The sequence below is a fragment of the Vidua macroura genome, chromosome Z (assembly GCF_024509145.1).
Source record: "Vidua macroura isolate BioBank_ID:100142 chromosome Z, ASM2450914v1, whole genome shotgun sequence".
NCBI lineage: Eukaryota > Metazoa > Chordata > Aves > Passeriformes > Viduidae > Vidua > Vidua macroura.
In genome coordinates this window covers 63,663,095-63,685,322 of record NC_071611.1, presented here as the reverse complement: position 1 = coordinate 63,685,322, position 22,228 = coordinate 63,663,095, and the positions used below count along the sequence as shown (strand labels likewise).

At 38.0% G+C, this 22,228-nt stretch overlaps 1 protein-coding gene across 1 annotated transcript in view; it reads right to left on the bottom strand.

The window, feature by feature from the left end:
• TRPM6 (transient receptor potential cation channel subfamily M member 6) overlaps window positions 1-22,228 on the bottom strand; it is a 71,622-nt gene that overhangs the window by 18,278 nt on the left and 31,116 nt on the right. Inside the window, exons 22-33 of the mRNA XM_054004015.1 lie at window positions 20,421-20,672; window positions 19,286-19,460; window positions 17,735-17,849; window positions 15,921-16,120; window positions 13,528-13,660; window positions 11,314-12,446; window positions 10,504-10,616; window positions 9,466-9,592; window positions 8,470-8,567; window positions 6,136-6,194; window positions 4,880-4,905; window positions 3,090-3,140 (exon numbers count right to left, since the gene is read on the bottom strand). Coding sequence (XP_053859990.1) covers window positions 3,090-3,140; window positions 4,880-4,905; window positions 6,136-6,194; window positions 8,470-8,567; window positions 9,466-9,592; window positions 10,504-10,616; window positions 11,314-12,446; window positions 13,528-13,660; window positions 15,921-16,120; window positions 17,735-17,849; window positions 19,286-19,460; window positions 20,421-20,672 — 2,482 coding nt within the window. The remainder of the gene's footprint in view (window positions 1-3,089; window positions 3,141-4,879; window positions 4,906-6,135; window positions 6,195-8,469; window positions 8,568-9,465; window positions 9,593-10,503; window positions 10,617-11,313; window positions 12,447-13,527; window positions 13,661-15,920; window positions 16,121-17,734; window positions 17,850-19,285; window positions 19,461-20,420; window positions 20,673-22,228) is intronic.

Genomic DNA, 22,228 nt, shown 5'->3' with positions numbered 1-22,228 from the left:
TGAAGATAGCAGTGAGGTCTCCCCTCAGTCTCCTCTTCTCCAGGCTGAACAGACAGCTGCTGACTTCAGCAGCTCCTGACAAGGCTTCTGCTCCAGACCTCATGGCCCTCTTTTGGATGCTCTGTAATAGCTTAAAGTCTGTTTTATTTTGTGATGCCCAAACTGCACACAGAACTCAAGGTGAGACCACACCAGTGCAGAGCAGACCTGGACAATCATGTCCCTTGACCAGCTGGAAATGCTGTGCCTGATACAGCCCAGGACATAGTTAATGGTTTCCTAAAGTCAGTGCCTGAGGTAAGTAAGGGTAGAAGACCAACGCTGAATGCACATCACAAATGAGGTTATCATTACACATCACTGCCCTTGAGGTTATCATTTCATAAGCTGATATCACACAGTTCAGCAACAAAGCAATCCTGATCCCTCTCCCTGCTCAGAAAAGGAGCACCTCAATGGGCACATAGTGCCTACACTGAAACATACAGGGTGAGGTTACAGCATTGTGACATACCTAATACAACAAATATTTGTTTCCCACCCACTCTTACCACACCTGTTGTTATCTCAGCTCTTCACATTTCACATGAAGCACCAAATAAAGTCATTATGGTTTAGGAGTGGTGCTTCCCACATCAGTGGGGAAACATTCCAGACTAAACACTGCTCGCTCATTTCCCTCCCTCTCCTCCCATTTGTGGAATGGAGAGGATCGGAGACACAACAGTTAAAGACCATGGGTTTAGATAAGGTAAATTTACTGGAAACAGCAATGAAATAGGAAAAGTAACAGCAGCAGTATTAGTAAAAGAGAGTACAAGAGAGGCAGAAAATTCACACATGAATACTGTGAACAAGTATAATTCCACTACCCCAACATGGAAGGGACCCCCTTCTCATCACCAGAAAATTAAGTGAATTGGTACAGAATAACCTCCAGGACCTAGCCACATCCCCTCCTGGCCAGATACCAACCCATCATATCTCACCCTGCTTGTGAATTCCGTCCTTCCAAAGAAGCAGGCTCTCTGGGGAAGCCCCTTGCACCCTGCCTAGAAGGACTTCTTCTGCTACCTCCTCATCCTCCTCCTTTCACAAAGGACTGCTTCTGCATCCTGGTCCTGCCAACTCCACTACAGCAACACACACTCACACTGTGCTGATGAGATGCCTTGACCCCAACTGCCTTCATTCTCTGTCTTGTCAGGGTTAGAAGCACCTGGAGATTTAGCAAGGTATGACAGGAATATCACGGTACTCTGTCCCGTGCACAGAGTACTGTTTCTTCATTCAGGCTTCTTGACAAAAAACATCAGTAGCTTTATTATATCTCCCTAACTTGCAGCATATTTCTCAGGCAAACACCTTCAAAACTTCAGAGAGCCAACCAAATATTTATAGAATTGTCTTCACAATGACTGGGTTATCAGGAAGGGGAAGAGAGAGGTAAAATAAGGACCTAGATGTAAAATAAGGACCTCCTAGAACTAGGAGGCAACTTGCACGCTACAGTTCTGACTGTCTAATTCCCCTATTCAATGGATGAAGTCAATAGAAATAGAGAGTGAACCAAAGAAGAGAGTCAACCACAGCAGAGCTGTGTTTCTTTGCAGAGTAACAAAAAGCCATGGTAACAAACTCTGGAGCTTATGGAATTTATGGAGTTTGGACAGCAGCTATCCTTCTTTTCAGATTACCTCTTTAAGCAAAATGTAATTGGAGATAATATTGAGTCCAGAAGGGCAGAGCAAAGGGCACCCATGACACATCCACCCCATGAACTGGGGTCCTCATTTGAGAAGAGCTGCACTTCATACTCCAACTCAAGGTTGTTTACACATACCAAATTCAATAGGAATTGATTACAATGTCTGAACAATGTTGGAGCATGGACTGAAAAACAAGACCTTCCTTTGGTGCTGCACTAAGAGCACACTGATCATGAAATCAGCGCATAGCAGGAAGAAGGATGTGAACAGAGAAGCTGCTAAAATCTATGCCATCTGTCAGACCCTGCCAGCAGTCTCTCTAGAACTTTGAAAAGCCATGTGACATGGACTTGCAGCAGCTGCCAAACTTGGGACAAAGATCTAGTTCTTTTGGATATTCAGAGAGGCAGGATTGTATTTGCTTGCTCAAATTGATAGCAAGAATAACACAAAAGCTAAAATGGTACAGAACTGTAGTGCAGGATTTTTGGGCCTAGTTGGCTAAATTCTGTCCTAATCTTGCTGAGGAAAGAAAACCTACACTGAAAACCTCTGAAGACATTTGTCAGCTCATAAGGGAAACTACTTCCATCTGTGCTAAAAAGTCCAACATCATCTCAAATAGTATGCCTGACAAACAACCATTCAATACCTGCAACAATGCCACCATGCCAGAGAAACTACATCCGTACAGTTGATTGCAAGCCAGGAGATGTTATTCCCAGTGAAAACTGTGTAGATTTTGAATTTAAGAAGGCTGCTGGTTTATTCCAGCCCTGCCTGTACCGGAGGCCAAGTCCTGTAGGCAATGGTGACATCTACTGGCAATTTCTGCTCTCTTCTCCTCCTGGAAAAACTGACATCCAGGCCTTGTGGAAAAATCTGTGCATGCTCAGCTGGGGGAAAGACAGGACTGCAGGAAATTAACATTCAAAGGATTTATTCCCTGCCAGATTTTCAGGAGTTCATAGATATACAAACACAGATTAAGTAGTACAGGACCAATTAATTGAAGAAGTCAAAGGAGGGTTTGGGAGGTGTGAGGAGACTGACGGCTATAAACAAACTAGTGCCTCTTCTGCCTGCTCAGGAAGCTGACCTGTATTCATGATTTCCACTGATATTTTGAGAGTGAATATCTACATTCTGCTCTGGATTTGCCATAAGTACGCAGAATGAAGCAATTATCAACAGAAAAAGAAAAATAAATCAATAATCCTTTCATTGGTGTGTTAGACATGAATTAACACAGAACCTTCTTAGCAGTGGGTGATTGTGCAAGTCCTCAAAATGAAAATCACAGTGGATGACAAAGGGACAACAAATGTTCTTTTTAATTTCTTATATTCCTCATCTGTCATTCTTGTGTCTCCTGCTTACCTGAGTAGTGAAGATGCAAATCTTGAGATGTTTTCAAGCAGGAGAAGATATCTGAAATAATGTTTAGAGGATTGTTGTATTAATTATTATAGCAGACACAAATGCATGATTTTTTAATTCCTTCCATCCCAGAGTTTGTCACAAAACAGATTAATCAGAATTGCTGGCTCAGCATTCTAAAGAGGAGAATTACTTATGGGCTTTAATTACATTATCATGTACTGTATACTGGCAAATTTCAGATGTCAGTGCAATATAGCCAGACGACTTATTTATTCAAGGAAATGGTGGGGGAAATGAGATATTAACCTCAAGGACATGTCAAGCCAGCTAGGCCCCTGGGATATCTATCCACTGTGCTTCATGGCCTCCTCAAGACATGAGTTTTCCAACTCCATCCTCAGCCATTAAGCTGATTCCATTAACTGTACTATTGCACCAGTTATAATAATATTGTCCCATTAAACCACAGCATCCAAAGTGCTATTAAAATATAAGCAGACAAACATTTTTGGTGGTCACACATGCTCAGACAGATTAAATTTGGTCCAAAAATGTTTGCTTTACAAAAAAAAAAAAGCCTTTTTAATGCAACCAAGAAAAATGGACACATTTTCATTAATTAGATGAAAATTTTGTTCTCCTGGAAAACCAGCCTTCAAAATGCCAGATTTCACTACCTATATATACTCTACTACTATTAATTTTCAAAAAATTACATAAACAAAACAATGTTCACCAAAATTTTTTGAACTTTACACTTTTCTTCTTGGTGTATTCTATTTGCTTTTAGTCCCTTATCTAGTGAAAAAGATCTTACATGAACCTCTATAGATACTGGGGGAAGGGTCAGCATTTTTCACTCCCGTTAGTGATTCAAAGACCCTTGTGATTTTTTTCTTACTGGACCCATCTACTTTTACAGCATTTTGTATGTTGCAAAAAAACAAAACATGAAAAGGGGCCTTTTGAGAATGGGAAAACTGGATTTTAATCAAAACAACTGTGTGTTCTAGAGTGCAGCCTTACAACTCAGTGTGCTTGCAGCAGACTGCTTCAGCACTGCAATGTTTTGTGCACCCATGGACCCACAAAGAGCATTACTTGAAGTGGAGATAAGACTAGGAGCAATTCATTCCTGCACCACAGGTAATCTCAAAAAGAGATAGGTGTCCAGCTGCTCAGCCTCTTAGGGATAAGTGTCATGCCAGGGAAACTGGGAGATGGACTAAAACACAACAAATACTAGTGAAGTTCACTAACACTCTGCTTTCGAGGAACAAACTGATTTTAGTTTTCTCACTAAAACCTTGAGTTTCTTCACTGGACATTTCATAATAATTTCAGTCCTTCGTAGATTTCAGAATTCCAGGTAAACAATCCAGAGTTATTACACATAATTGCAATTTGAAGAATCAAGCATACATTAACAATCTTGTAGCTTCAGACATATACCCTGGTTTAACCCAGGAGATCACTTGGACTGTCAGGGATCAAAGCAGCAGCATCTTAAAGAGTTTCTTCCTGCTGAAAGAACAACATTACTGGGCAGACTAGAGTGAAAATAAATCATTTTCTTTTAAGATTATGCAACTGTTATGAGAAAAACATGTTTCTCATTAAAAAATCTTTCACTTTAAAGTAAAAAGTAGTTGATAACACAAACAATTTCTGCGCTAAAATCCTTAACTACAGTAAATTAACTTCTTTTTGGATTTTGTGCTTCAGAATTGTCAGCATGAGAATTACAGATGGGAATTAAAATGAGTGACAAGCAATGAAAAACTTACTGTCAGTCTCCTCTGGAGCTCTCAATCTGTTTAAAAGCAAATATTTGATATTTTAATGCAGCATTTCTGTAATTTAGCTAAAACTAGTACACATGGATCCCATGTAAAGATATGTAACTCAGCAATCTTAAGGCAAAATAACCCTCAGTGCAATTTTGTTCAACAAAACCATGAGCAAACAATCTTCAGGCACTGAAGAACTGACACATTTTTCATGTTTCTTTCTCTGCTTTATGTTGAATTGCTTTTGAGTCTGCACTTCTATTCACATCTTTTACACTACAATAACAGTATCAGTTACAGAGCTTTCAATCACACAACTGTTAATTTTTTACTCAATGCTCAGATGTATTAACAGTTACTTGTGTCATTACCATTCCTTGTACAAGAACATATTTTTTAAATTGGTGATTCTTTGGATTAACAAGTCTGGTTGCAAAAAGACTACTACATTAAAGCAGTCTTTGCTACAGAACACAGAAGATGTGACAGCTTTCTAGTACCTTCTACTTATTACCTGCGCAGTGCTGGAAATAAAAAATCTAGAAGAAATTGATGAAAATAGGAAAGAAAAGGAAAAGGAACATAAAGACAGCACTGCATGTCTAAATATATTACTAATATTATGATAATGATTAATCAATCTGGGAAAAAGAATTAAAAACCTCACAAGAAAATTGAAACCACTTGTGAAACCAGTATACTTTCACTAAATGTAGTCAAAGCTTAATAACTTCTGAAAATGCATGAAGAAAACTGAGCTAAATATTTAGTAAACGTACAAAAGAGATGAATCAGTCAATGAGAGAAGTTTTCAGGAGATGCTAGCATTGAAATTATTAAAAATTAAAACATGCAATTGCACAGCAAAAGCAAATACAACTTTTCAAAAAAGGTCATAGAACCATGGAATCACTACAGAATCATAGAATCATTAAGGCTGGAAAATACCTTGTAAATCATCAGGTCCAGCTGTCATCTTAGTGACTGAATTAGAAAATTCAGTTATTGTTAGAATTAGAAAGGGTGTCTATTCCACCTAAAATCATACACTTTGTTTAAATGGATCTCTTTGGTCTCCATTAGTAAGATTTCCTTTAAATAAACTTAAATACACTGAATGGCCTTAACTCTCCATGTCTCAGGAATTTGTCATCCTAAAAATATTGTTGAACTGAAATGGAAACCTGCAAACACTACAGACATCTCTTTCTGAAAACATATGATGAGTATCTTAACATACTAATGATACATACGAGGAGTTCCTGTTCAGATTACTTTTCTTGGTGTTTCCAAATATGCTATTACTGAAATCCTAAAAAAAGAAAGATACTTTTACCAGTAAAATATGCACATCTTTATCATATACACATTGTACAGCTCAAGAAGGTACAATCTTGAGAATGATTGTTGATATGATTTTTGTTAACATGAATAATGACCCTGACAGGCAGGTGAATCATAGCACTGCATACCTACACTAAAATGGAATTAATTTGCTCACATTGCCATTTTCCATGTTGTCTCCGGACATTCAAATTAAATACTCATGTCACCACCTATATCCCGATACACTCACAAAGCTGGTTAAAGGTCTTCTAATAAGCACAGTATTAGAGAACTTTCTTTATGTTGGAAAATTCCAGTGTAGGTATAACCTTTACTGTTGTTGAAAATAAGCCCTGGAACAGAAGAACGTAACACACTGAGCAGCTTTCCAGGGATATTTAGATCACATATTTTCCAGGTCTTATATTTAAAGAAATACTCAAATAATCTTTTAGACTTCAAGCCGTATTAGGAAAAAATAGTCCAGCCAGGTCCTCCTAATGTGGTAGTAAGAAATAGAATTTTTCTTCTCAGTAGTATCACAGTAGTATTCAGACCAATTTCAATCCTCAAAACACACACACACACACACAAAAAAAAAATTAAACTGATTTTTTTTTTTTATTTCTCTCATATTTTGAACGTGTACCTTGCTTTGAAGATGAGAAGGTCTTTAACAAAAGCTTCCTACACACCCCCTTGCTTTGCTCCCTGCTTCCTATCAAGAGGGATTTCTGAGCCCTTGGTATGCCATGAGTGAGAAGCTTCACTTTCGGAAAGCTGCATAATTTTAAAATACATCATTCTCAAGTGGAACAGGTGGATACAGCAACTTTGTTACATATCAGTGATAAATATAAGCTTTCATAGTCCAGAGAGAGGCACAACAATTCAGTGGATACTGGAGGCTGTACCTTGGAAGAATAAATAATTTTAAGTTGGTGTTTCAGCACAACTCCAATACTGCTATTAATTAGCAGAATGAAATTTTTTACAATTTAAAAAATATCACTCTTGAGTTTTATCCAAATATATCTTAATATAAGCTATGAAACACCAAATTACTTGGTTACCTCACACAGTTTTCCTGACTTTACCTTTATTTTGCCTGGCTGATCCTGTGATTCACAATTCAAAGACTTACTGATTTAGAGTCCAGGTTTTGGTTTTACAGAACACCAAATCAGTAAATTTATTTCTATTTCGCTCTCTCTCTCATCACTTTTTCATACAAAACCCCACCACTTTTTAAAATAAAATATTAAAGCTCTTGTCCCTGGTGTTTGGGATTCAAGTTCTACAGCATTCAGAACAGCGTAATGGAAATTACCTGTTTCATTTTTATTCCTAAAAAAACCCAAACATGATAACATTTTTAGTGAAAAATAAGCTAGTCTTTGAAAAATCTTCATTTTAATAACTGAAAGTCCTGTAAGTAAAATCAACAAGGAAGGGTGCTTTGGTGCTCTTGAAATGAAAGAGGAAAGGATTCACTCACATTTCCTTCTCTTAATTTGTTCTTTGTTAATTTCCTTTCATATCTCTGAGATATCCCTATAAAAGGTAATGAATGGTACATTTTCTTCTATTAGCTATTCCATTTCTTATATTAGCTACATAATTTTAAAAATAGATCGTAGCTTTCACAATCCAGATTCCCACTCAAGTCTTCAGGAAATATAAATTGGTCTAGCTCCATGAAATTCAAGGTGCCTATATTAGTTCACACAGAAAGAGAACCTTTAGATTACAGAGCTGCAGATTAATTCTGATAAGTAATAAAATACAATGTTTATAAGACAATAGTTTAAAAATCCATGCTTCGCAATTATTATCAATATTTATCTACCCTTTTGCAAGAAATGACTATGTGATAAAGTGCTATGTAGCTAACTCTCCAAAATTTTCTTCTAATCCATTCTGCCCACAAGTTCAAGACCAAGTTGTGTGCTCACTCATTGCCTGATGAAATATCAACACGTGTCATTTGTGACTAAGTTCATATTCAGAACTGCTTGAAGATTCAATAATTTAATGTCCTCTTTCAATAGGCATTTCAATAGGCATCCTATTTAATAGCAGCTGTTAAATTATTCATTTACTTCCACATGTACACTGTGCCAGCAGACAACAAAGTTTCTCATCTCCCAAAGAGGTATGTCATGACAAAGAAACTCTATTGGCAAATAGATGACTGTAGAGCTACTCTGGGCTCATCCCAGACAAAATTATGGACTAGGATGTGTAATCCGAGGTCTTACCTCTTGAGAATGCCTCAGGTAATCACAGAATGGTATGGTATGCCTACCAAAGTCTGGATTTTTAATTTTCTGGTGCTTGTAATGGAGACGTTCCAAACCTAGTCAAAAGAGAAGTTGTCAACTATTTCTAGAGGGTAAATAAACAACTAAGTAGCTACACAGTGTTATAAAATATACATGTATACACCATATCATCCCATTACATGTATAATGGGTTAAAAAAATAATTACAGAATTTCATAGGGCTAAACAGACTATTTCAACTTTTTTCAGCAGACTTTGGAGTACAGCCCTCCTCTGAGGGCTGAGTACTGAGTGATACTGAGCCACAGCACTGTCTAGTATTTCTCCCAGCAGCTCGCAGGATGAAACCAGTGAGCCACATCACAGTGAAGTTGAAAGATGAGATGAATGAGATGCATAGAATTTCTGAGAATGAAAAAGATGGAGAATTACTAAATGAAGAGTCAGAATGTCATTCCTTTTCACACCAAAAGAAACAATATAGAATTAATTTCTTCCCTTTGGAGGATGTGTTTCTGAGCAATGAGAAATGAATAATGCAGGCAGAGGATCTGCCAACAAATACACTATCACTGCACTGCTTGTGAGGGTAAATACCCTGAAAAATAATGAGTTTATTTTTTTTTTTTAATTAGCCAGGATGCCACTTTAGAAGATGTCACTTTAGAAGACGCTTCAGGAAAGGATACAAAGACATCATTCTTCCTATTTATTCCTGAGGATTAGCACTCAACTATCTCCTACGGAAGACAGGCAGAGGTCCCAAAAAGATTCACCTGATCTTCCATCCATCCTATGAGTCTTCTGCCTCTTCAATGTTGCATCAAATAACCAAGACAAACTAAGTCTAATTCTATGAAAAATTATGCCATAAGGTGAAAATGGTGGATAACACTTAGTTTTTCTAAATTATATTTACTGCTTCTTTTTAAAAGTTCTTCTGAAGTTCACTTTTTGTAACATGCAACATACTTAGCTGACTGAAATTAGACACGGTGAGCCAATTCTTGCTGTGTTTTTCTTGCTCATCCCAGACATTGATTTCTGCAGGTTCTGAGTTCACTTGAGTGTTCTGGGGACAATCATCCACTCTAATCACCTGCCAAGACACAGACAAAACAATACTGAATTTACAGGATGACTAGCATCTCCACAGTTCCTCTAACAGCATATGATGTGACCTTTCAGAGCATCTCTGAAATGCCAATGAATGAATGAATGCACTCCCAACTGAGAAACAGATTTTCCCAGTGTTGTTACAAACTGCAGAAGACATGTTGCTTTTGTCTACCAAGTACTGCGGTCTCACACTATCTGAAGATATTTGAACTTTGAGACCTAATACCTTGAGAGATACTCGATTTCAAAATTCAAGTCCAAGATCCTTTGCATGTAAACAAACCAGCATTCAGTGTTCATCTGATTAAACAGTGATAATTCTTTCCAGATAATGAAGACCCTAGAAATTTCTTTATAGGTGCTAGAAATAGATTTTTATTTATGAACACATGGACACACTTGCAAAAGTAGCCCCAGATGTATACACAATCATATACTTTCTGCAATGAGCTAAATGTTTGATAGATTCAGAGAAAAGTCTATGGGACTCTTGCAGGCAGCAGACAATGTTATGAGGCCTATCTTGCCTGAGTACAGTTGTAAATCCCCTGGATATGGTCACTGCTTCAGTCTATTCTAGATCACATGAAGCCTCCACAAGTTCTCCTGACAGCTAAAATCCAATGATTGATTTATGTTTGTGAATCACCACAAAATCAGTATCAGCATGGTATACTTTGGATGCCAGCAAATTCAAAACAGAAATCCCACACATCCAAAAAAAAGTAAAATTGAACCAAAGCTAGACAAACACAGGAGATGCTGCAGTTCGTGTGCAGTGTTTTAAATTTTTAAATGTATGCATTTTCAATTAAACCACACTTCAGAACTGCTCTTAAGGAATGAAAAAGACAATTTTGAGATATACAATTCTCTTGCAACTGCCCATACCGGCACCTGAAGAGGTTTTTGATTCCTCTTTCCTCTCCCAGACTTTCTGTCTCTGTTCTGCTGTTTTGCTTTTGTTGCCTCACTGCGGTGTAGCTCACAGGATCCTAAAGAATCTGCAGGAAAGAGTCAAAGAACACCTTTAAGCTACAAGGTTTCTGCTTACTAAGGGAAAATCTGATAGGACTGAGAACTGGCAGATGTCTAAATCAATCTGAGAAAGAGTTGTGATATCCAAACTCAGTACTCAAGCAGCTCCATGCAAAGATATGTACCATCACAAGACATAAAAAAAACTAATGTCATCCATCACCTCATACTATTCATAATTAAAACTGGAATCTGACGTATTTTAATGCTTAGCAAGCAAACTTGATGGTGGACAGAGATGTATTTAAACTTACTACAGAAATTTATGCCTTTTCATTCTCCATGCACCCATCTCTGATACTGCTAATGTATCTCCACAGGATCATGTAAAGTATTTTGGTTCCTGCAACTCCGTCTTTGCATCCCCAGAGCAAGAGACTTCCCCAGAGTGAGCCACCTGGCTGTGTAGCCACAGACATGGAGATTCCATGAGATGGGGCAGATCAGAGTGGCTGACACACAGGTGTCTTGCAGCTTGGATCCCAGGCATACTTTGGATACTCCTAACATCCAGACCACACAAAGTGAAAGAGTAACTATGGACTTTCAGCTGCTATCCTCCACTGCATCTAATACCTTCTTGGTGCAAATGAAACATTTTTTTTTCTGATGTCTTGGACTCTCCAGTAGAAGATACTGTACATGTTTAATGTTTTTAATTACCGCCTACAGCCTTGCAGACTTTTCCTGATCTCTCTTTCTTAGGGGACGGCAAGCTGTTGCTTCTGCAGAAACTCCAGTCCCTCCAGAGAGGGCTGATCCAGAAGGAGATGCTCCGCTTCAGCCTGTTCTGAGAAATGCTGCTGCTGTGACATGACTTGACAGAGTTGTAGGAGGACTTCGAATCACTTAACTGGACATCCCTGGTGACATTATTCTGGCAATTGTTGTCCCTGTCATAGGAGGAATGTAGGTACAGAGCTTTCTTCTTTGAATCTGAGATGAAAACTCCTTTTTCATCACCTTCAGAGAATCCCCAGTTCACATAACCACCTTCAGTTTCTTCCCGGTCATCACAGGGGGATGCTGCACTTTCTTCAATATCCAGTGGTAGCTGGAAATCAAGGGGATGAGCAGCTTCTGCAGCATTAATCTTTTCTGAAGGCAAATGAATAACAAAGTCTCTCTGGCTCCATTGGTAACCTTCTGTCTCTTTGCCAAGGAAGCTGATACCCGGCAAGTATTGCGGAACCACAATGCTACTTTGCAGGTCATCTCTGAATGCCTCATCCTCGTACTTGGCATCAGTGTTCAAAAAGGACAAATTTAAGGTGACATCCTCAGAAAAAGACCCTCCCTGATGGTCAGGGGGCACCAGCAAAAACTGCCCATACCTAGGAGTCAACTTAGTCTCAGAAGATACTCCTGAAGTGAGTGTGTCTGTTTCGATTTCTACCTTTTTAGAGCTGTCTTCTACCACCTTGTTACTCTCAGACTTCAAGAGTTTGGACTCTGATGGAGACTGAGTCCTTATCAAGCTCCGTAAGAGGGAGGGTGGCATGCTGTAATAGTGGTATTTCTTGTCGTACAAGCCCTCCAGGCTGCTCAAGTTCTTGGAATAGAATGCATTGCTCCAGCTATGGGGCAGCTTCCTACAGGTTTGATGCTTTGTGTCAGCCAGTAAGGCTTCTTCCACCTTCAAGGTGTCTACAGCTGAAAGCACTTTCAAGATGTCCACTGTCAGGGCAGACAGATCTTGCAAATGTCCTAGCTGGCTGTCCAGGGAGAGTAAAGACTCCTTGATATAAAATACCTTCTCATGCACTTCTTTAAGTTGTTGAAACATCTCTTCCACTCTAGGTAGAAAAAGAAAACATAACTAAAATACCAAAACACAGATCTTTACATCTGTTTGAGAGAAACCATTAATACATTTCAAAAAGTAAGTGTTTCAAACAGGCTTTTTTTTAATTGTGACTTTCATTATCATTAATATCTGCATTTGAAAGAACCCAGCCAAACTGCCAGTGGGTTTCTTAAGGAAACAGTTATTTTGCTCAAGGAGTACCTATTTTAAAAGTTGCTGTTTTCCCATTAATACCCATTCATTGCCATAGAACTATTAAAACATTGATGGCAGGTTACGTTGGGTAACCTGGCTCCAAATGAAGTATACTTCCTGTCAGCTAGACATCCCGCATTTTACATTCCTTGTGCAAGCATGAGAAGGAAAAGGCTCACACAAACTCTTTAATCCTGCATTTTTCAAATACTAGGGACTGCTGAGAAACTGGTCTTCCCAAAAAGATATTTGGTCTCTGGAAACAGATTCTATGCATCTTATGGCATTAGTTATCTTCAGGTAAAATTCAACTGCCCAAAAAGCCTAAGCCTTATTTATTATCCTCAAATCCCCAGTGAAAAATGCAGGAGCTTTTTGGCCTGGAATTAAATCCTTTTAACCATATCATTATCTTCATATTTCCTGAAGATACTCTCTGGTACTTTATCACTAAGACAATGATCAGCTAGCTGCAGGCAATATGGAGAAGTAATTTCTTTTCTTTGTCACAGAGTAACTAAAATATGTAGTATTAAGACATTGCTCTATAAAATCAAGGACCAATGTTTCAGAACATTTTATTCATCTAAATTAATTTCTTGCATTGATATCATGCAATGATATGAAGAGTGTACCCCTTTAACCATGTGCACACTGCACGGGTCTGGGGATGCAATTCTGTCAGCAAGGCTTCCCAGACAGATCTGACATGCACCTCAAACAGATGCAGTTACAGAAACAGACACAGTTCCACCAAATTCACAAGGCCTATGCATGTTCAGAGTGGCCATAATGAGGTCCAAAAGCATTAACTTATCAAAGTCTTTTTATACGATAAATTTATACAAATAACATAAATATGCATCAAAACACACCTTTCTGTGGTCAAACGGATCCTTTCACTGCCACTGGAACTCAGGTTTTCATTCTTTTCAAGAAAATATTCTTCTACACACTGTTCCTCAAAGTCATGGAGTTTCTTTAACTCCTCATCACTCAGGTAGAGCTCTGAATAAAGGATATAAATAAAATAATAAAATCAGTATGAAGCATGCTAATAATTGCAATCATGTATAAGCATGCATGAGGGAAAAAAGAGAAAAAAAAATACAGTCAAAATCTTGTTTACACTCCCTCCCTTGACAAGAATGAATTAGGCCTAAGTGCATGAATTTGGGCTTGAGTATGAAGACTCAAATACATGAAAATGAGATGTTGTCTTTCCTTACATGGGGAACAAAACCACACAGACAAAAGTTCCAGAACACTCCTCTTTAAAGTCTCAAAAATACATATCTGAATGGCTGCTCACAAAGATTAATTTCCTCACAAATTTTTTCCCGTACTTTTTTATAGATGTGTCATTCACAAGATATGAACATGTATTACAAAAGTTTCACTCCATTTTGGCCCAGGCATTCATTTAGAGCTAGTCACTTACAACAATTACAGTCCATTCAGGTGCTCACAGCTGCAACCCCCTTTTTTTTTTTCTTTTTTTTTCTTTTTTTTCTTTTTTTTTTCTTTTCACCTGATTGGTTAATATGCTCATATCTATAAAACATCCAGATATGCTTAATAAAAGTTTATATGTACAAAGCATTAAGACCTTCCACCCCAAGATTATTGGGGGGAAAAAAGCATTCAGAAGTTTAAAACTCCATAACTTGGGCTGCTCAAGGTGCCATTCTTCTAGCACACCAAGACTTCTGAGAGACCAGCTCCATTACAAGGCAGTACAAAGAAGTGCATATGGTGGAAAGCTGCTTCTCTGGTTCAAACTCCACATTTTCCAAGCTCCTCTTTTCTGTCCTTTTTTATGCACCAAAGTCCTCACTGTACTTGCTAGAAAGGTGCCTGTTCCAAGCAACAAGACAGTGTTTACTACAGGGATGTGGTACTCAGCTGCAACACACAGCTTAGCAGTGAAGACCCCCACAGTGTTCTGGGGTTCCCTCTCTCGCTCCAAATGAGACTTCATCACCTTCCAGACACTTTTCCCCTCTATTTGACCTGTGTTCCTTCCTCTAAAATTTTACTCTGTATCTTGGTATTGATTTTCCACAGGGTGGCACCGGGTACTTGTTGTGAAAACCAGTTAAATATAACAAGACCAAAACTAAAGTAAGAGAAAGCTATCAAGCAAAGGTGTATAGAAAAAGTGCCCAGAGGTGCCTAAACAGAAAAAAACTCTCCTTCTGAGAGAAATGTAAGGAAGGCATGAACCCTCTTCTGTGCAAGGATTTTTAGATGTGCTAAGCAGGGTTTCAGTTTTCCTTCAGCCTAATGCTCCTTACAAGACACCCTCTATGCTATGCCACTGACTTATGCTGTGCTTGCACATAAAACAAACAATGGCACTTCAAAGGTAGGCTGGTGTATCCAGTCATGATGGGGGAGCTGAAACAGGGAGCAGCAGTACAGCAGTTCAGCATTGACTAGGTAAGTCTGTTTTTGAGCTCTGTAATCACCTGTGAGCATGCCAAGTATCTTCAGGGATTCATGTTCAGCAGAGAAAATTCTTAGTGTGGCATAACCCACAAAGGCTCTGCCCAGCTCTATTATAAAGCATCAAGGGTGTATGTTGCATCAAAAAGGATGAGGATGTATAATACTAGATACCAATGTTTCCCAATGTTTTTTTAAATATGGTTACAGTCACCTCTTCCCCATTTACCTGCCTCACACCCACCACCAAGCCCCACTACAGAGTATTCATTTCCATTCCAGCATATTGAGGTCCCTTTCCCACAACAGGTCAGGCTACTCCTGGCAGAGCTGGTGACAGTGGGACAGGGAATTGGCATCACTTTAAGGAGGCATTAGAAAAGACCTGGCATGAAGAAGTCCAGGCTGGGAAAAGTGAAGAAGGTAAGGTGCAGTGATAAGCCAGTGCACAAAGGGACAGAAGCAGCAAGGAAGTGGGAAACCTCTCTGCATCTGCAATTACTGGATCTCCTTTACCCTTGGGCTCTGCAGCTACTTTCCCCAAGTAATGAAAAAGGAATTATTGATCTTTTCATGACAAACATACAGTTATACCTTTGGCACTGCTTAATTTCTTTTAAAACAAAAAATTATTTAGTTCCTACAGAATAAGTTGCTATCCCTTTATTTCAGCTCAGAGTTGTGAGGTATCTTGACTGATGCTCAGTATGTAGCACAGCAACAGCCAAATACAAAGCAAAGCATTTCCCCTCTTTTTTTTTAACTCAACTCCACAGTGATGGGAGTGACAATGAACTATTTCTTTTGGTTCCCAGCTTACTTAGTCCAACATCGCCTTCCTCTTGGTCCAACTCATTTGGGGGCTGGTGGTGGAAGATGCACTTTATCAGAAGCCCAATGTGACTCAGGAGGATGAACGGTGCAGGCAGCCATGGCTTCTCATGGTAGGTCATGATGTAGCGATAACGGTTGTACTTCCAGAGCTTGTTCGATATGGATTTCAAATCAAAATAAACATTACTGAGGAGAGAGCCACAGAGGGAGAGGGAAAGGAGGGTGAAACACTCATGTGAGGAATACTTCCAGTATAGCACACGACACTTCTCTACAGATCTAATCTGACACTGGTCCCATTCTTCCAGTGAGGTAAATCAGCTTAGCAATTCATGTGCCTGCAGCTAGTGCACTTAGAATGAGATTTTCAAAGCCTAACAGATTTGGAGATCCAATTCCCATTCACATTAATGGAGCTGGGCAAAAGATGCCACTGACATGGCTTTGAAATCCCAGTCATGCTATTTAAATTTTAATAGATACTCTGACTGAAAATTCAGCATTATTTGCCTCTTTGGACTGGATTAAAAGTAGGTGTCAGACTAAGGGAAAACTTTAACAAAATAGTCTACAGCTACATGAGCCATTCTTCTGCAGAATACTCATTGGAGCTGCAAAATTATCAAACGTGACTGCACTGAATAATTTTCTGTATCTACTGTGATAGACCCAAACACAGGAAAGAAATGTTGTCATTTCTAGCATTTCATTTCTAGTAATTTCAGATACACTGTCATTCTATACAGCCAGCATATAATCACAAAAACATCAACTTTCCTTCTGAGAGCATAATTAAATGTATTTCTTATACCCACCCATTTCTGGTCCCACTTCTGGAACAATCAATCACTACACAGAAGATTTACCATATCATCAATACTAAAGGTTTAGTTCCAGAAATAATTCAGATAACAATTTCACACATGAAAAATAATACATAATGTAGAAAATAATAGCTTGATTCCTTGACACAATTTCAGGAAAGGGATTTCTTATTGGAAGTGGAAATAAAATTAGTTTTGATAGTTCAGGGTTTTTTGCATATGAATGAGTTCTTTTATTAATTTGAATTTTTTTTAACCTACAGCTGATTTTTTCTTCCCCAGAAATGCTAAAACTATAAGAACTTGCAAAACTTTACAGAACTTGTTAGAACTTTACAGAACTTGCTCCATTACAAGGGGTTCATGTTAAAACATGAAGGGTTAGAATTACTAAAAAGACACTGATAAAGTATTATGAATTACTATAGAATTACTATAAAGACCTTTTCTACTGTGGCAGTAGACATTAAAAGGCAAATTGTTGGAAATACTACTGTTAGATTTCAGTCTAGAACATATAAGATTGCTTAAAGTAAGTAAGGATTTTCAAATTATTTCCTAAAGGAAAAGCATACTCCTACTTTATCCTCTTCACTTGAACACCTTCCACTTATCTGCCAGTTTAAAACTTGGCCTGCCCTATGGTGAATGTTATATAGGCTCTTAGCACAACAAAAACTTCTAAGAAGGGAAAATTACTTCAGAGATGAATTAATGCTGGGGATTTTGCCATCAGCAATTGTCCACTCTCATTCTTTTTAAGTGGCAAAAGAGTTTAGCTGTCTTCTCACTATCCCTTTCCTTGCACCATCTAGCTACTACCATTCTTTCCTTTATTTGGCTTACCCCCATGGCTGATGGGGTACAACACCACCATCAATGTGCCCTTGCTGGAGCATTTTTGGTGAAAACCTTTCCAGAAATGCAGGCACAAGATCCGTTAGTTGCTTTTGTAGCAATATACTAAGGTACCTACTTAAAGAATGCAATGAGCAAGTTGACCATGATAATGTACTGCACAAAGAGGTAGACAGCTTGCAGAAATGGTGTGAGAAAGGAGCCAGGAGGACAGTCTTCATTGGCTTCACAAACTGGAAATGAAGGACATAGAGAACATGGGTAGCACAGAAACCAGAGCAGAGCACAGCAATGGCCTGTGCTTCTCATTTGTCCCAGCAAGAAACAGAATAGTCCTCACTAATTTCACAGAGATACAACACTAAATTTCCAAATTAAAGATCAACCTCTACTGAAAGGAGAACTGAGACCTCTTTGTGCTACTACTGCCTTAGTTACCACTGTTCAGAAGATGCAGACACCACTTCATACACATCAGTTCTTATGCCAGACATTCCACTTTTTGTTAAGGGGAAATACACAGCTGAAATGTATTTGGGGGATGACTTTCATCCAAGTAAGCTGAAATCCAAGTCTTTGATCCTTAAGACAGGAGCACCACAGGCATAAAGCAACAAACAGTGGAAATCAGGGGATCCCTTCTGATGTTTTTAAATCGTTAAAATAAATACTTCCCAATCTTTTTAATTTCAAATTTAACTCTTCTGAGGAAACTTTGAAACATACTTATAAAGAAGCAGCCCTAAATTCAGGACATATTTTGCAGGATAAAGAGTCACTAGAGAAATCATAGCTTTATTTGGGAAGTGTCAAATTTCTAAAGGTTTAGAATTATTAAGTGATTAAATGGATTAAACTGGGAAACTTGACAGTGTACTTCCATTAAAAGAATTTTGATTTATATAACCAAAATACATGTGACTGTTTCAGCAGTAATAAAGGATGCAACATGGCAGATTATTTTAATGAATGGGGTCTGTGCTGAACTATGTATCTTAAATATATATTTCTCTTTACATGACTACTTTTCTATTTTATGGACCATTTTACTTATACCTTCAGTCAGTAGCATGAGAGTGCCTTACATGTGTAATGCTTAAATATCTCTGGAGTGCCTGTTCCTCTCTCTTACTGAAACAAGGTCAAAGCCATAATCAAGATACATGATTTTTCCTATTTACATTGTTTGGTTCTATTTCTCCTATGTGCACATGGTTTATCTGTTTAAGAATGGTGCCAGGTACCTTATTTCTCCCTTTATTTTCCTCCTTTATTCTTTCTTCCTTAAAGGCAACTTTTCTCTTTTCTCCAAGAGATTAGCAGCTTTGGATTCACTTAACTGGAAATTTGTTTCACTGGCAGATCCCCTGACCAGGAAGTAGTTTATTATTGGTTCCTATGTGCTATGCCCTGATATTTGCAGTATATTTAATTTGAAACACTAAATTTTAAGGATTTAGAGTTTAAACCTGTTTATTTTTCACAAAGAAGCTCATATTTTCAACCTCATTCATACAGTATTATTCATTATGGATATACATATACTGGAATCAGAACTGTTTAAGGAAGAACAGACTCTATAGGTAGTCAAAACTCAGGAGACCAAAGTAGATATGCTTCTGCACAGATTTAATTCAAGATATTGAGGTATAGTCTCAAAATTACCTACCATCTATTTCTCCAGCATAGACCTCACCAAACATCATCCAGTAGGGCTGAAATACAATATCTCGTGCCAGTGTCCAAGAAGGAGGCTCCTCTGGTGAAAGAATCGCCTTCCGTGACACCCCAAAACTCAGCAGGACTATGGCCATCATGATCACAATATAGAACATGTTTCCTGTCTGGAAGACACGTTTGCATAAAAGAATTAGTTGTGTTAATTATATGTAAAAGGGAAGAGTATACATTTTAGGGAAGAGTATCAATCACTGTTTTTACAAATCAGAATATAAAACCAGAGGTAATAATGAATATATATGAATAATAATATGCTGAAGGAAATAAAAATATTTTGTTTCTATGACCTGGACTACATGAGCATTTTGTAGTGTTAAAATCATCCTAGACCAAAAAAGCCACAAGTCCTACTTGCTTCACATGTGCCTCTTATATATTAAGCAAGATCTAAAGAATGAGGAGATCTTACAATGGTGATTTTGCTCAGTGGTGCTTCTTTCAAACTGAGAGAAAGGAACAGCAGTGAAAATTTCTTTGCCTCCTAAACAATTACCATGAAAGACAGAATATAAAAGTATTAAGAAGAGAATTCTCTGTAACCAAGGCAAATTACAGTAGGAATTTTCACATGTCTCCCAGAATTAGACAGTAGTATAGCAACAGTTCTTACAGCAAAAAAGAAACAAGATTAACTTTGATTTCATAGAAATTTTGACAGATAAATGGGGATATAGTTATTTGAATCAAAAAAAGCAAAATAATAATGAAAGTATTTCCAAGATTTAGGGGAATAGCCTGTCACAGTGAGCCCATCTCCAAGAGGCAGCGACTTTTCTTTCTCCTGTTACCAAGCTAGATTGGCAAACTAACTCAAATGCAACTCTCCTCTAGGTAATGAAGTAAAAAGTGGCTTTTGTGAATAAAGCAATTTAATTAATAAATTAAAGAAAAGTGTAATCTGATTATGGTCAACTCACAAACAAAAAATATCATGGTATTTTCAAGTAAAACATTCACTGTGAATCATTAGACCACTTCTCCTTTTCTGTCACTTCTGAATTTTACATATTCCTGAAGGTAGATGCCTTAGCTACAGAAATATTGCTCCAAAGCACAGTACTTACCATTTTCCCAATCATTGTCAGGTATGGGCCAGCATGCTGATTCACAGCAAAAAGATCAAGGAGCCGAGTATACCAAAATATGATATCCAAGCAGTAAAGCAGCCTCCCTGCAGTTTGAACAGGGGGTTTGGACCACCGCAAACCAAAACCAATCATAAAGAGGATAATAGCTACAGAATCAGTAAAATTCCAGTATTCATAAATCCACACCTTCACCTTTTGGCAGAATTTTCCAGGTTCTGAGATAAATACCTGAGTAGAATTGGGGTAAAAACACCATAAAATGCCATTAAAATCACATATACATTATTTAACCTTTTCTGTCTGAATTATTTCATATTTGGGAATATATGCCATTCACCATCAATTGAGGTTTTTCACTTAATCTATAGTGTCATATTGCTAAAGTATGCTACATCAAATGGGATAGCTCTTCCTGAAAAAAAAAATAGATCCTGAATCTGAATCCATTCACTAAAGGGCACATACCTCAGCGGAAGAGAACAGCCAGTAAAGAATTCTTATACACACATATTATTAGAAATTAACAAGCATTTTCTAGAGGGATGGTCATGACCTGCAACAGCCTGTTCCTTAACCCCTAAGTCATGGAAAGTACCAGCCTAACCTTGCCACTGGGAAAATAACTAATGTCCTTTATTTCAGACCAAAGATATAAAGAAAGATCCTTGTATTCTGCCAAGGGCAGGTTAAAAAAAAAAAGGGTGTTAGCAACTAGCAAGGTAAAGAATGAAATGTTCACTCCTTGAACTGCAAGGTGCCCCAAAGGGATTTTAAGCTTCACTGAGCAAGTATGTGAAGTGGAATCCTTGGGAGGAGGCAAATAAAACGTTTGCACATTGCCACAAGTGAGGCCAATTATGCAGTGCTATGTGAGATCCCACTGATAAGTACCAGGTAGAGGAGAGATTTTGAAACGTTATGCCCTGATCTTGCAAGAATTTATGCATATGAACACATTAACAGAGACAAGTGATATAGACTAACTAGTTGCAGGGCCTAAGGCTTCAATTATTTGATACAATCTAGAGAAACAGAGGTTTGCAGCTATATATAACAAGGCCCCCAGCAGCTAAGCAACTGCGTGGCTAAAATAGAGTGTCCTTCAAAGTCTTTGCCAACAGACCAGAACTAGAACGTGGATAAAGAAAATCAAGTAAAGACATAAATTTCAAATTGTCCAACCAATGGTACTAGAAAGAAAAGCTGTTCTTTCTGCTGTCCCAGCATCAAGATGTTGCAAGAGCACAACAGTGATTTCAAAAGTGCTTGCTATTTTACTTTTAACATTTTAACATTTTTCTCAGTTAGGAAATCCTGATGTAGATTTTTCCAGTCCTATCTCATGCTGATACAGAACTTGCAAATCCATCCAAGCTTTGATATATTCCCAGTATTTTACTGTCCCTTGGAATCTTTCACCTCCCTCATACTGATTTCACAGTCTTCTGAATGATCTGTATTTGCAGTATCCTTTGCTCAGAACTGTGGCTGGCTTTTTGTGGCTGGCTTTATTCCAGCCAGCATTTCAAAAGTCATACAAAAGACTATTCACATTACTCTTATTTACTATGTGCTGATTCTGCAGTGAAGGCATGTCAGGGCAGATACAATAACTGAGGAAATACATAGCTGCATTTGTTCCTCGACTCATGTTTGGAGTGCAAGTTGTGTTCAGAAGCTTGGGTCTAATCAGCTGCAAATAATTGCAATAATTTTGATCAGAATATCACTTTTTTTTTTTTTTGTGCTCAATTAATCCAGCATTAAAAGCTGATTGTGGTTTT